This window comes from Stegostoma tigrinum, chromosome 13 (genome assembly GCF_030684315.1).
Source record: "Stegostoma tigrinum isolate sSteTig4 chromosome 13, sSteTig4.hap1, whole genome shotgun sequence".
In the NCBI taxonomy this organism is placed as follows: domain Eukaryota; kingdom Metazoa; phylum Chordata; class Chondrichthyes; order Orectolobiformes; family Stegostomatidae; genus Stegostoma; species Stegostoma tigrinum.
The window spans coordinates 41,054,775-41,069,937 of record NC_081366.1 but is presented as its reverse complement, the minus strand read 5'-3'; the positions used below and the strand labels follow the sequence as shown (position 1 = coordinate 41,069,937).

Here is a 15,163-nt window from a genome sequence, read left to right as displayed (position 1 = left end):
GGGCAAAACATAGACAGATGGGACTAGTTCAGTTTGGATACTTTGTAAGCTTGGATGAGTTCGACCAAAGACTCTGTTTCCATTCACCATGACTCTGTGATTGCAGGCTTCAGTCAAATACCATTACCACTTCCTGCTGGATTTTCATTGTACTCTGTCAGGTGTCTTGAAATATTTTGCTGTGTGAAAGGCTACAAAAATGTATGTTGCTGTTCTTTTGAGATTGTTACTAACCTGCAAACAAAGTATACAATTCAGTGCATGACGTATGTATGAAAGCTATTTCTTAATTCTATGACCATTGTTTAATACTCCTGTATATTGCATATTCATCAACTATAAAGTTGGTTTGACTTACTATTTTATGTTTTGTGTACAAGGTTTTAAACTAGATCCCGAGTGGTGTCTCATAGAGCTAGTTAGTTATGAAGTACTGGCCACTATTAATTAGCAGTGCCTTTAGCTGAACCGGCTACCACACAAAAAAAGGAACTTCAGTTAGGGTACTCTGCAAGCAACATATCGCTGAAGATATTTTGAAAGAAAGCTAACTCCACAAAGACGATGCTGCTGTTTAATAATCATTTCTGCAAGTTCTGAGGCTAAAGGAGACAGTTTCAACACAAACCTGCATTTTGCCTCGGTCTGTTCCAAATTTTTTCCACTCACTTAACCTGTCTAAATCCTTTTACAGTTCTTTTTTCCCATTCTCCTCAAAATTTCTTTTTTCTGCTTAACTTTGTATGATCAACCAAATTGGATGCATTACACTTGATTCCCTTATCTCCTCCACAGAGCTAAAATAGCTGAGTGCCAATCATTGATCTATGTGTTAGCTTACCAGATGCATCAATTTAATTCTAAAGTGAAATTGGACAAAAAATGTTCAACAAAGGAAACAAGAGGAGTAATGTTTTCTTAAAATTTTTTTTTGATGCAAGAAAGAGAACTGAAGTCATGGAAAAGTTATAGAGAGAATTCTAGAGCATACTGACTTGGGTGAACAGAGGCAGGAGAATGCACATTCAGAAAGGAGCTAGAGGTACAGAAAGTTGTATGAGCATTGTAGAGTCAGAGGGGTCCACACAGAAATGGAGGTGAAAAGTCATGAAGGAATTTTATCATAAGTCTGAACGTTTTACAATTACAGACTTTGAAAAACCAAGCGCCAATTAAGGTTTGGGGCGCAGTGGAGATAACTAAGCCACAGTGAATGCAGTTATGGATGACCTGAAGTTTATGGACAATGAAAAATTAGATACTTACAAGTTCAGGAGTGGAACCCCCCACCACTACCAAATTTATCTGCCGCAACCCCTAACCCCACATCCAGTCCTGAAGAAGGGTAATACCCAAAATGATGACACTCCTTTCCTCCAGATGCTGCCTGGTCTGCTCTGTTCTTCCAGCCTCCTGTTTGTCTACCCTAAACTGTTGTTTTATTTAGAATCAAAAATTTTTACTGCACGGCAGGAAACAAGTAATAATGATACAGCTTGGCAGGGTCTGCTTGTTGGTTTCATAATATGGTGTATCACTGTGTGACATCTAAGCCTGAACGCCTTCCTACAAAGGATGTACCTGGGGGAGTGCCAGGGTTCCCACCTGCACTCTCCTGCCTCAGAACTCGCTTCCACAGAGACCAATAAATTCCACTCTACATGTCAAATAAGATCAGAAAATGCTGTGAATGTTCAGTCAAATGTAGCCAATGTTTCAGGTCAATTCAGAACTTCTATCACAATATGAAATATCATTGACGTGAAGTATTAACTCTGTTCCTTTCCACAGATGTTGCCACACCAGATTAATCCTGGGAGTTTCTAACTTATTTTTCCTGATTTCCAGCATCACCACGATCTTACCTTTTTAAGGTTAATTATTCCACATCTGGCAAATTTGCAGAACATTGGTCATTTCCAAGACAAGCAGTTACTTTCTACTAATATTTTACTAGGGTTACTAATAATTATTCCTACATTTAAAAATATCTTAGCAACAACCTGGAAATACAGAACATAGAACATAGAACAACACAGCGCAGAATCTTTGCCCCTGGGTATTGTTGTCCTCCAGAAATTATAAAAGTAGGTTATAGTGGCCATATTAGACAGAATTAGAATTGACAAACATTTCCTACTGTGAAATAAAGCAGGCCAAGTGAACGTGAAGAAAATCACTGAAGAGTTGCTTTACAATTTCACAGAATGAGAACAATGATAATTCTGGCATTTAACCCCTTTTCGCTAATTGCATCCAATTCCAAATTTATTTTTAACTACACACAGGATGTGGGTGGCCCTATCTAGGCCAGCATTTATTGCCCATCACTAATTGCCCAGTAGACAGTTGAGAGTCAACCACGTTGCTGTGGGCCTGGAGTCACATGTAGGCCAGTCCAGGTAAAGACAACAGTATTCCTTCCCTATAAGGCATGAGTGAACCATCAACAATAGATTCATTTTTATTTTCATTAGATTAATAATTCCAGTTTTTTTAATTGAATTCAAATTCTACCATCTGCCATGGCAGGATTTGAACCTGGGTTCCTAGAGCATGAGCTGAATTTCTGGATTAATAGGTTGGTGAAAACAGTGTTAGCCATTGAATTTATATTAAATTATAATTGGCATGACACATTCCATCTAATATAAATAAAACTATCATATTCAGATGTTTTTTGTGTGCAATGTTTTAATTCTGGACAAGATTGCCAAATGATTTTAACGTTTGCTAGGGACTAATAAGCTGTTTTCCTGTGAAGTTGACTAATTTTGAGATCCCAGGTATTTCCTAAGAGGAACGAAATCAGGAAATTCACAGTTTTGAACAAACAAAATAACTACTCTCACACTATTATCCAGAATTATCATAAAACATACATGAGTTAGCAGACAAACTGTGGCCTAACACCCCACTGAACAGATTAAATAGCAAACATGGTCAAGATAGATCCCACATATTTCTTAGGAACCTAACTAGACATTAGTAATAGGATGGGCCACTGACAAGAGACTCCAATTCTTCACTCTACTCTTGATACTTCCTCAAAAGTTTTTTTTTAATTTCCAGCATTAACACTGTTTTACATTTTAAGACAAATTATCCATGTAGCTCAATCTCTTTTGCCAATACTGCATATCAGTGATTCTTTAAGTTATGCTCAAGCACATATTCAAACACAATTCTAGCTTTCACAGACCCAGCTGGCACTGAGCTTCTCCAAGTTACAATATGTCTCAGCTGCAACAAGCAAATACTGCTTGTGGGCTTTCTTCACCCACATTCTCAGTTGCACTGCAAATCAGTTGTTTTCAGATCCTCACCCCAAATGCTCCAGATGACTCAGAGTTTCTTTTAAGCCCTAGCCCCAACTCGCAGCTGCGTCTAATGGCTCCTAAGGTTTTCGTGAACACTAAATGCCAGGAACTTACAAAAGTAGTGCCTTTCTGGTATGGAGTTTCATCCCCTTCTTTTGACTACCACCCAGTTATGGAGGTTACATTTTCCCAGTGTAATCAATTGTGTAGTCAGGTTTTGACAGCACCTCCCATTTGCAGGTGAATTATTGTCCCTGCATTGGTCACCCAAGAGCGCAGAATGTTGGTTTGTGCATCCGTGGCCTGTTCTGTGCTGTGCATGCATCAGAACTCTGATGGAAAGCTGGTAATTTGAGTTTGCACCATCTACCTGTAATCTACATGCCTCAACAACCCTTTCTCCCTCACAAGAGAGGCAAAGTGGGTCACTGATTTTTAACAACAAGTTTGTTGGGCAGGTACTGTGTGCATGTTATCATTCTCGTGCCTAAAACATTCTCCTTTAAAATGATGAAATGGTGAAAGACTATCATGAGCACAACCAGAGAAGTGTAGCTAGGTTCTAAACAAGTGTTATACTGGACTTAAAATGTTAACGGTGTTCCTCTCTCAACAGATGATGCCAGATCTGCTGAGTTTCCCTAGCACTGTTTTTCCTTTGTTTCGGATCTCCGGCATTAACAGTATTTTGATTTTATTTTCATATTCTGACTCCAACAAGTTCCTAACGTTCTGCTCTTCTGCTCTGTAAAAACACCGTTACATTCCCAAGTTCCTAACGTTCTGCTCTTCTGCTCTGTAAAAACACCGTTACATTCCCAAGTTCCTAACGTTCTGCTCTTCTGCTCTGTAAAAACACCGTTACATTCCCAAGTTCCTAACGTTCTGCTCTTCTGCTCTGTAAAAACACCGTTACATTCCCAAGTTCCTAACGTTCTGCTCTTCTGCTCTGTAAAAACACCGTTACATTCCCAAGTTCCTAACGTTCTGCTCTTCTGCTCTGTAAAAACACCGTTACATTTCCAAGAACTAATTAGTAGATAGTAAATTGCAAATTGCCAAAATAAGTCTTAGTAGAAGGTCAGCAAGCCAAAATGTTAACTACAGCAATCTAAGATGCATTTGATATGGTGCCCCTAAAGAGGTTTTCACATAAAATTAGATGAAATTAGGGTTAATATTATTGGCATGGATTGAGAAATTGCTCACAGTCACATGGAATAAATAAGTCAATTTCGGGTTGACAGGGTGTGACTTCTGCCCCAAGAATCAACGTTTATGCTAGTTAACTATTTACAATCCAAATTAGCGGCATAGCTAAGAGAATTGAGTGAGGCTTATCCAAATTCAGTGGTGGTTACGTGGGAAAGCAAGCTGTGAGAAGTGCACAAGGAAGCAGGAAACGGCCCACAGCAAGTTAGCGGAGTGTGTAAGAATGTGACAGCTGGAATATAATATAGAGCTTCGTTAAATGAAAATACAGCATTTTTTTTAAAATGGTGAGAGATTGGGAAATTTTGGGATTCAGGGACACCAGGATATCCGTGTACTCAAATCACAAAAAGTAAATATGCATGTAATGGGGAAAACAGATGGCATGTTAACCTTTATCGCAAAGAAGCTTGGGAGCATGAAAATACAACATAGGTCTGTAGACAATCATGTAGGGCCTTGGAGTGAGCAAATTTGGAGAAATGTGGACAGTTTTGGTGTCCTTACCTTCAGGCAGTCCTTGGGTCACGAACAGTTTCCATTCTGAAGTCATTTGCAAGTTGATTTGTATGCAAGTCCAAACACAATACATGAAAAGCAGCCACTCACAAAGGCATGAAAGGTTTGCATGTCTGGTCTTTAAAATACATACCTGCATGGGACTGCCTTCTTAAGTGTGTGTTTCTAAACTGCACGTTCATAAATCAGGAACCTCTTGTACTCCATTGTCTTGTAAGAATGTATAAAGATTTCACTCATTCTTGGGATGAGCGGACTGCCTCCATAAGGTGAGTCTGAATAAGCAATATTACCTTCAAGTTTAGAGGGATGAAAGGTGATCTCACGTCAGACTGAAAATAAACCTTAAGAGGCTTAACAGTTTAGGTGCAGATGAATGTATTCCCTGACTGGCAAGTCTGGTTGGAGTCTCAGCATCAGAGGTCAGCCTGAATGACTTTTCACTCAAAGGGTTGTAAACCTTCGCAACCTTCCACCCCAGAAAGCTGTGAATGTTTAACCATTGAGTACATTCAAGACAAGGATTGATAGATTTTGGGGTACGAAAGAAAGCAACTATTTTGGGTGTAGAAGGGTTCAGATGGGGCAGAAACTTAGCCATGATCTTATTGAATGGTGGAGAAAGCTCAAAAGGCTGAATGGCTTATTCTTCCTCCTATTCTCACCTTTTGTACCTCCTCTATATAAATAGATAGCAAATTCTGGAGTTTCCACGAGTGGAATAACATGGAAATCCATAAGTTGTTATTAGTGATTCTATGCATACCCAGATGGTGTGCTAATGAGGTACAAAAACAATGGAAACAATGGAAATCAACTGAATTGACAAGAGCTTTCTGTTTATATTGTTTGTCTCATTGCATAACGCCCCTTCTAAAAGATGCATCTTGTCAAATATGTGACTGAATGTTGAACAATGTATAAAGTTCTGCTAAAAGCCCTTATGGTCCTGAAAAGCTTCACTTTTATTTGTGAAAACTCAAGTTTCTCAATAATTACGATGAAGATCCAATACAAAATAGTTCTTCCATTAAGTCAAACTCAAACATACCCATATGAAATAAGTACAAGAGAGAGTCATTTGGTCCTGAAAGCCTGTTCATTTAATTTGCTACCTGAAAATGTACATTAAAAGTGCAGGATTTTTAGTTCTTTTAATATCCTGGTTTTCTGCATGTGAATATTTAAATACGATTTGCCACTTAATTGCTTGTTGGCATCATAGTTACTGCCTTCCAATTTAAAGTGCCACAGGAAAGGCCTAAAAGTCAGACCATTAAGGTCATTAGAAAGTGAAGTCAAGGAAAGGAAGGGAACGGTCAGAGATGGAGCAGGCGAAGAAGAGATAATGATAGAAATTGGAAAGAAATTTGCTGAAATTTTCCGATTCCAGATGTGAGCAGGAGGCAGCACCAATGACAAAGTCAATGCATGAGAAAAAGAGTTTTGGTTGGGTCCACAGTAGATCTGGAGGAAACGGAGTGCAACAAGTTCAGACAGAGACAGGTATAGTGGGTGAGCGGACCATGGAAATCAAGACAGCTGATGTCACTTAGTTGTTCTTGATAAAGCAAACAAGTGACAGTACAAAGGGATGGGTCCAGGTGGATGGTTAAAAGGGTCTGTGCAGCAGAAAGATGATTCCTACCTAAAGAAGTAGGCACAGAGGTGAAGGTGTCAGGTTGTGCCCAGAATTAATTGAGGCAAGGGTATGAAAGGACAAAGCTAAGTCCTTGGTTGAGCACACATCATTCAGCAACAGAGAAGGGAAGGTCAGAGGGTATAGTGAACATATGGCAAGAAGAGGTATTATATGAAGGGATAGAGTCAGCGGGAAGAGGAGGGAAGATAGGATTCAGAGGGATGATAGTATCCTGGAATATCTGGAGTTTGCATTCCTTAAAAATAATTAGAACAAGAGAAAATTTGCATGACCATGCTTCACTGATATAGTCCCCAACAGACGAATAATTTTTTGATTTTAAAGAAGGCTTCAAGGGGTACCGGGAGAAGGTGGGTGTGTGACATTGAGCTAAAGGAACAGCCATGACCGTATCATCTAAGCCTGCTCCTAGTTTCTAATCTCATGAAGTTTTCGATGAAGTAATAGAGAAGGCTAATGACAAGAATGCAACAATCCATTTGGATTTTAAGGAAGCATTTGACAAAATGCCACACAAAAGGCAGGTTAACAAAATTGTGTCTCATGGAATGGGCAAATCATTAAGTTAGCTTCATTCATCATTGGATTAAGAACACAAAACAGTGAACATGGAATGGGCACATCATTAAGTTAGCTTCATTCATCATTGGATTAAGAACACAAAACAGTGAGTTGGGTACATAGCTGTTTTCAGACTGGAAGAAGGTAGGCAGTAATGTTCTCCAAGAGTCAACTCTAGGACTTTATGATGTATATAAATAAATGACTTGCATATAAAAATACAGAGTAAAATTTCAAAATCTGGCAATCACACCAAACTTGGTGGTGTGACAACCAAACCAACATGCTATTGTCCCTTAAAAATATTGATGAAAATGATGGTGCACAATTTTCCTCAGCTTATTACAAATAGGATAGTGCTTCTTTCATTTTTAGCTTTGAAGGTCATAATTTCCTTTTAGTTTAAAACTAATTATTAGTCTTTTATGATTGTTGTTTTCACATTTCTATTTCCTGAAGGTACTTTCTCATTTCTTTTGCATGTTAAGGTAAATTTCCTACCGAATCGCTTTCACTGTACTAATTTGTTTATTCTGCAGCTGCGAGATGGTTTGTGTTGACCTTGCAGTCGGGTGTGGCAACAGCTAATATTGAAATCAATTTAGCCAAGAAAAGAATATTCAAGTTCGGAACAGGGGAAAACTACGATGGCGTACACGTTGTGTATCAAAAGCTTTTCAGTCCAAGTGGGCGACTGTAAACTTGCCGCTTCACTTGTTACACACAGGCCCTTTTCAAGTACCTCTTCTGTCACTGAATTATTTTGGCTAATATTTTGAAAGAAAAGCAGTGGTTTTTCGAATTTGTAAAGCGGCATTCCTTATTATATCAAAGTGCTACATGAAGGGCTTTGAGAAGTTTCAACACAAAAAATTGGTTATATTTTATATTATGCTGCTGTTCCTACCACTATAGAAGAATGGTTATATTGGACTTGACATGTTAACTCTGTTACTGTCTCTACAAATGCTGCAGCTTGGTGAGTTTCTTCATCACTTTTTTTTAAATTTAGATCTCCAGCATCTGTGGTACTTTGCTTCTTGACCATATACTACTCTGTGGAACTCCCATAGTAAAGTTTTGTGGATGGAGCAATTAGCCTAAACAACTGCAAGCATTTTTATTTGAACCAGGTATAACATCAGCTCGTGGAGACTACATCAGACTAACTGAGACTAGACTGAGTTAATTTTAGTTGCAATGGCCAGAAAAAACGTGTGTTAGTTCTCAAAATCTCCAAGTACCACTGTAAATCCTCATGGCTGTTGCGAACCATGACACATTTCAAATAGTAAGACATTAATTCTTCTCCCAATTCAGCTAGAATTAATAATTCACCAAGTTGGATTTCATAGAAGAGCAATGAACCTTTAATTCTGACATACAGCAACAAGTTGCCTCCAAGTGAACACAAAGAAGAAAGAAGGTGAATCGACTTGAAATGTTTCCCTATAAAAACTGTACTCAATGGCATTTCACCTCAATCCTAATCATTGCTCAAATACAACTATCCTGCATAATCCATTCTGTCACGTTTATAATGTAAATTGGAAAATATAATTTTAAGGACTTACCTATAAAAATAAGAGCATCCTCTCACGGTATTATGACTGAAATATTCCTGTGTTTTTTCATTTCCAAAGTCTTCCAAAGGATCTGACCACAAAAGATCACACATAGGGCCAAAAGCTGGTGGTTCTTTATATCTGTCTAACTGTGAAAAGAAACACATTGCATTTTCCTCCTGCTGTACCTAATGAGTGTAAAACCTGCCAATTTCAATGCCAGCACATTAGAAAGACTATTTCTTTCAATTATTTTTAAAATGCTTTTTCCATTTCCCAATCATAGAAAACACATTATATTTGCACTTTAGATGTCTACATTTCATGAGGAATAAACCAATTGTGTTGGTAGTGTAGCTTTAAAATGATGCTTTACAGAAAAACCAAAGGAAAAATGGCTAGAAAATCAATGAAGAAAGTGGTAGCAGAAATCATCTAGGCTTATTTCAAGAGCTGAATTTTAAGGAGAAAAGGAGATTGGTTTGTGAAAGAAAATTCAGTCTCATCATATGAAACATTGTTGTGAATGACTTGAACACTTCAGAAACACCTGCTGATTCATCAATTCTTTTCCCAAGTCAGTAAAGAGACATGTTTCTAGTTCTCTGCACAAAGTTTGACAGGAATGTTTTGATGTTTATCAGCCATGAGCTATAGCAGACACCGTAGCAATTAAACAACTAATTTAGTTAGAGATGATTAAACACCTCTGATAATATATTATTCCTCATTAAAACTACTAGCAAACCCTGTGTGTGGACGAGTCATATACTTGATGCACAACATACAGAATACACTTGAAAGTGTTCTGAGCCACTCATCATGATCAGCACTTCTGTGGATGCAGGAAGCAATGGATGTGGATCTCTCATTGAACACTAGTGGTTGATTCATCTATGTTACCAGACCTCTGGACTACTACAGTTCAAGGCATCCCATCCCTCACAGATTTACCTAACATGCTTTAACTATCCAGACACTATCATGTATAAGGTAATCAGTTCTTCAATTTCATTCATCATGCTTTCTTTGGTCTTCCTCTTTTTTTATTTTTACAGTTGTTGAAAAGAAAAGAGAAAGATAAGTTTACCACTTTGCAAAAAGTTAATCCATAACATTGAAAAACTCGCCTTCTTTATATCGTCCAGGGTGTGTATTTCAGGGGAAAGACCTCCATGTACGCAAAGAAATTGTTGATTCATCAGTGCAGCAAGTGGAAGGCAGTCAAAAGCTTCCATACATGCATCATATATCTGTTCTGAATACTTGATTTTACCTGAGGAAAAAAATCCATGTTTATCTTAGAATACTGAAGGTCTAAACATTTTTAAACATCATAATAAAGCACGCTAGATCATATTTAATTACTTTAAGGATCATGGGTAAGATCTTTCTCAAGATAATTTCAACTTCATCATCTGTAGTATAACTTGGTAACATGGATTTGCCATCTATTGGAGGGCCCATCCAATTTGCATTCCAGTAAACACTTTGGCTAATTTGCACTAAGTTGTGTGTGTATGAGTTATATATTTGATGCACAATATACAGAATACACTTGAAATTTTGCTCTCACATGTTCTGAGCCATTCATCACCATCGGCACTTTTGGGGATACAGCTTGCTGTGGATGTGCATCTCTCATTGAACACTAATGGTTGGAGAAAAAGAAGTCACAAGTAATATGTCAGATATCAGCTATCTGACCCTAACAAATCTCAGGAAAGGAGCCCTACTTTTACCATGAGAGATGGCAAGATTGGAGGACACTGAAAATCAGTAGGTATATACTGAGTTGGTTGCATTGACATCCCAATGACGCTGCACTCAGCCACATACACCTCTAACTCTTTAAACAAAATTTTATTGGGTACAGGATGGGGGGCTTGGGTGACCAGTAAAACCACAGAGAGCTGCACCGGAGATTTCTCGACAGTGAGTTGTGAGCTGGATTGGCTGGCTACCACATGGACAGCAGACAGCCAGTTTAAAACACTATATCTTCTCTAAGGGGGCAATTTTCAGGGCTACCTCCCTACCTCATGTGAACGCTATCAGCTTTGGTGGTGTGCCCTTCCTGTGGCCATTCAGGGGAGACCAGGAATGACAAACTCTGTGACTCCAATGCTCTCCTGGTGATGTTTCCCTTGTGTCCCACATAGCCTTCTCCAACACTCATCTGGCAAAATAAAATCACACATTCTCTATAAGGCTGCCACATTTTGAGGCATGACATGTTTAGATTTGCTGGCCCTCTGGTTGAATTGGCAGCATCTACCCAAAATCCTGAATATCATGGTGAGGTCAGAGGTCAAAGGTGGGCAATTAGTTGGTTGCCTCCAAAAATGTAGCTGAACAGGTCTTGCTGCTAATTGGCACTGACATAGGGGTCCCAAAGCTTGGGGTCAAATCCAGCCCTTTAAAATCTGAGGGTCTCTCCTCACCTACTGTAGATTTCTGCATTATGTCTGATGAAGAGAATGAACAGGGAGAGCAGAAGAAAAAGAAATTCCTTTTCATGGACAATTCTGATTACACCAACAACAGGATATTGAGGAAATGGTCACATGGTTGTTCTGGAACAAGACCCTGCCTCAGGTTCCACAGCCACATCTCTTCGTTCATAGCCCCTACATTACTTTCGTACTTACATGGATCAAATCATACTCTTTCACGCAAAGGAATTAAGACAGAAACCGTCAGGATATGACTCCAGCTGGTTTGTAGAGCAAAGGGAATGCAAAAGTCAGGAAATGTCACTTTCCTGTAGTGACAGCAAAGAAATTTTTCTATAGCCTTGGAGTGTGGCACTCACTTGAGTAGAAATACACCTGAAGAACACCAGACAAACCAATAGGCTCTGTAGTCAGTCTCCAAGGATGATGACTTCTGCCATCAATTTCACAAATCTTAAAACTAATAAATATTTTTCAACTGAATCCTTCTGTGATATCTATGTAAGCAAATGTGCTTAATTAGATGTTATATTTTTAAAGCACAATATTAACTTCAAAATTCAGTTGAAAAACACATGACTCATTACAGTTTCAAATGTGTTTCCATTCATCAGATATTGATGTATTATTCTGGTGAAAAGTAATACTTCTTATTTGACTGTCAGCCCAAAATTGTGATATACTACTAAATCATAACTGCCAGGCTAAGCAACAGTCCTCAAATAAGTGGTTTAAAAGGGAAAATTATATTAAAATTGACGTAACTTATTTGAATTCCTGATGAGAAATATTTTGATAATGTTAATAACTTGTAACCATTGTTTCAATCTAATTTTCAAATATATGCCGAATTCGATCCCAAAAATTCAGTATTTTCCCATTAAGCGTAATGCATTAGATGTGCATTATTTGTTAAATTTAAATTAGGAAATCAACAAAAGTTTTTACAAGTTTAATGTCTTAAAAGCTAGTTTGATTTAAAAGGCACTTCTCTTGGTTAATGAATGAATACGATTAATCTGATTAGTAAAGACTCATATGAATGGGGAAGAAAGTCACAATGGATGAAACAACTGAATGAAGTCAGGAGAAGCTCATCCAGTAAATTTGGGAGAGTAGGGTGATAAATTTGAATTACATGAACTCATTTTGGGGGTGCACAAGTGCTCATAGAGATCCAAAATGGTGTGCACAACCCTGTGGAATAAATTGTGTCAGATCCTGTATTGTTGACAGCATTAACAGATATGCAGTGAACATCTACCAAAGTATGAAAAGTAGGCTGATCCAGATGTTAATCAGTGGCAACTTTGGAGCTTAATGATTCAGTTCACAATCCCCCTTAACATCCCAGAATGGGGCCTCTGTTTATCAGCGAGGAGAATGAACAAATATTTTGGATCTTTCTTCATAGTGGCAGATGCATGGCACAAATTAGAAACACAATTTAAGATAACATGGTATAGAGCTGGATGAACACATTTCAACTCCCCCTCCCACTCCTTGGATGACATATCCATCCTGGGCCTCCTGCAGTGTCACAAATGACGCCACCCAAAAGCTGCAGGACCAGCGTCTCATATTTAGCTTGGGAACCCTGCAGCCCAAGGGTAACAATGTGGACTTCACAAGCTTCAAAATCTCCCCTCCCTCTACCGCATCCTAAAACCAGCCCAGGTAATCCCCGCCTGCCTAACCTGTTCTTCCTCTCACCTATCCCCTCATCCCACCTCAAGCCCCACCCCCATCTCCTACCCACCAACCTCATCCTGCGCTTTGGCTTGTCCATCCTCCCTGGACCGACCTATCCCCTCCCGAACTCCCCATCTACATTCACCTTCATTGGCACCAACCCCTCCTCTTTGACCTGTCTATCTCCTCTCCAGCCATCTTCTTTTTCATCCATCTTCTATCCGCCTCCCCCTCTCTCCCTATTTATTTCAGAATCCCCTTCCCATCCCCCATTTCTGAAGAAGGGTCTCAAGCCGAAATGTCAGCTTTCCTGCTCCTCTACTGCTGCACAGCCTGCTGTGTTCATCCAGCTCTACACCTTGTTATCCCAGATTCTCCAGCAGCGGCAGTTCCTACTATCTCAGAAATAGAATTTAACTAAGAGGCTGAAAAACATGAGTAACATAAGGTAATTATAGCCAAAAAAAATTGGAAAAACAATGGACTAAATTCTGACAAACTCTTCAGACCTGGAAAGATTTTCTAAAATTCCCTACATTCTAAAATGATATCTATGTATTGCAAGTGAATAAATGTAACATTCCAACAAACACACAGTGAGAAAATATGGAACCTCAGGTCAGTTAGCCTGACACAATTTGTCAGGAAAATGTTGGAATCTGTTATTAAGGAAATCTTTAAAAATACACTGAGAAAATCATAGTATGTCAGAGAAATAACATTTGATGTATTTATTGGAGTTTTGAAATATACAACCAGGATGATAGATTAGAAAGAAAATAGTAAATGTAACTAATTGGATTTTCAAAATGCTGTCAACAAGAGGCCATGCAACAGGTAGATGCTTTTGGATAGCTTTTGTGCTCCTAAGATGCTGTTTGGCCTGCTGTGTTCATCCAGCTCCACACTTTGTTATCTCTAAATGCTTTTGGAGTTGGGTTGAGACGGTAGCACATGTAGAGATTTGGTTACCAGGTAGAAATGGAAGTCAGGACATAAGTAGAATATTAGCAGGATGTGAAATGTGGAGTGCTGCATATATCACGACAGGGGCTCGGCTGTTTGTAATACATATTAATATCTTAAACAAAGGGGGAGACAGTAATGTAACTGAATGTACTGATGATAGAAATTTATGTGGGAATGCAAGCTGTGAAGAGGTCACAAGAGCTCTGTAGAAATATGGACAGTGAGTGGGTAACAAGTGATAGACATTATACTATAAAGGGAAGTGTGAGGTTATTCACTTTGGTAGTAAAAATAAGTGAAACATTTTTTAAAAGGCATGAAAGTTATAAATGCTGATTTTTCAGAGACTCGGCTCTGCTTGTACATATAGTGAATTCTTCTCTTGTTTTCATGAGTGTTCAGCAAAATAAAGTTTAAAATCTACCAGTAGGTTGGTGTCGTCTCTTGCGTGGCATCAGACCAAGTCTCAATTTGCACAAGTGATTGTGAATCTGCTTATGAAGTTAGTGCTGGAGTAATGGATGGAGATATTGTCTGTTTGTTGCACACACTTGTCCTGAAAATATTATCTCTGTCCTCCTCAACTACTTACAACAGAGGCTACTCGATTAGAGTCTGCCCAGCCGTATGTTCTCCCATGTACTGTGATCCAGCTCAGAAACTGGGAGGTTGGCTTTCAGATTATTCACTTATGGGAAATAGATATCACTGGCTAGCCAGCATTTATTGCTTGTTCCCGGTTACCCTTCAGAAGGTGGTGGTGACCTGCCTTCTTGAACTACAGTCCTTGTGCTGTAGGTAAATATACAAAGCCATTAGGGAGGAAAATTCAGGGCTTTGACGCAGTGACACTGAAGGAACAACAATATATTTTTAACTCAGAATGATGAATGGCTTGGAAGGGAACTTGCAGGTGGTGATATTTCCATATACCTCCTGCTCTTGTAGTTTTAGATACAAGTGGTCTTGTGTTTTGGAAGCTGCTCTCTAAGGATCTTCGGTGAATTTCTGCAGTACATCTTGTAGATCATACACATTGCTCCTAATGGGCATCAGTAGTGGATGAAGTGGACATGCTGCCAATCAATTCAGCGCTTTGTCCTCGATAGTGTCAAGAGTTGTTGGAACTTTCAAGCAAGTGGGGAGTATGCCGTCACATTCCTGACTTGTGCCTTGTAGACTGTGGACTTTGGGGAGTCAGGAGGT

At 38.9% G+C, this 15,163-nt stretch overlaps 1 protein-coding gene across 5 annotated transcripts in view; it reads right to left on the bottom strand.

Annotated features, from left to right (window-relative positions):
- ppp3ca (protein phosphatase 3, catalytic subunit, alpha isozyme) overlaps positions 1-15,163 on the bottom strand; it is a 490,580-nt gene that overhangs the window by 70,618 nt on the left and 404,799 nt on the right. For all 5 annotated transcript variants that reach the window (XM_048543081.2, XM_048543080.2, XM_059650712.1 and 2 more), the window contains 2 exons: positions 9,971-10,116; positions 8,850-8,989 (listed from right to left, as the gene is read on the bottom strand). In XM_048543081.2, the coding sequence (XP_048399038.1) occupies positions 8,850-8,989; positions 9,971-10,116 (286 nt within the window). The remainder of the gene's footprint in view (positions 1-8,849; positions 8,990-9,970; positions 10,117-15,163) is intronic.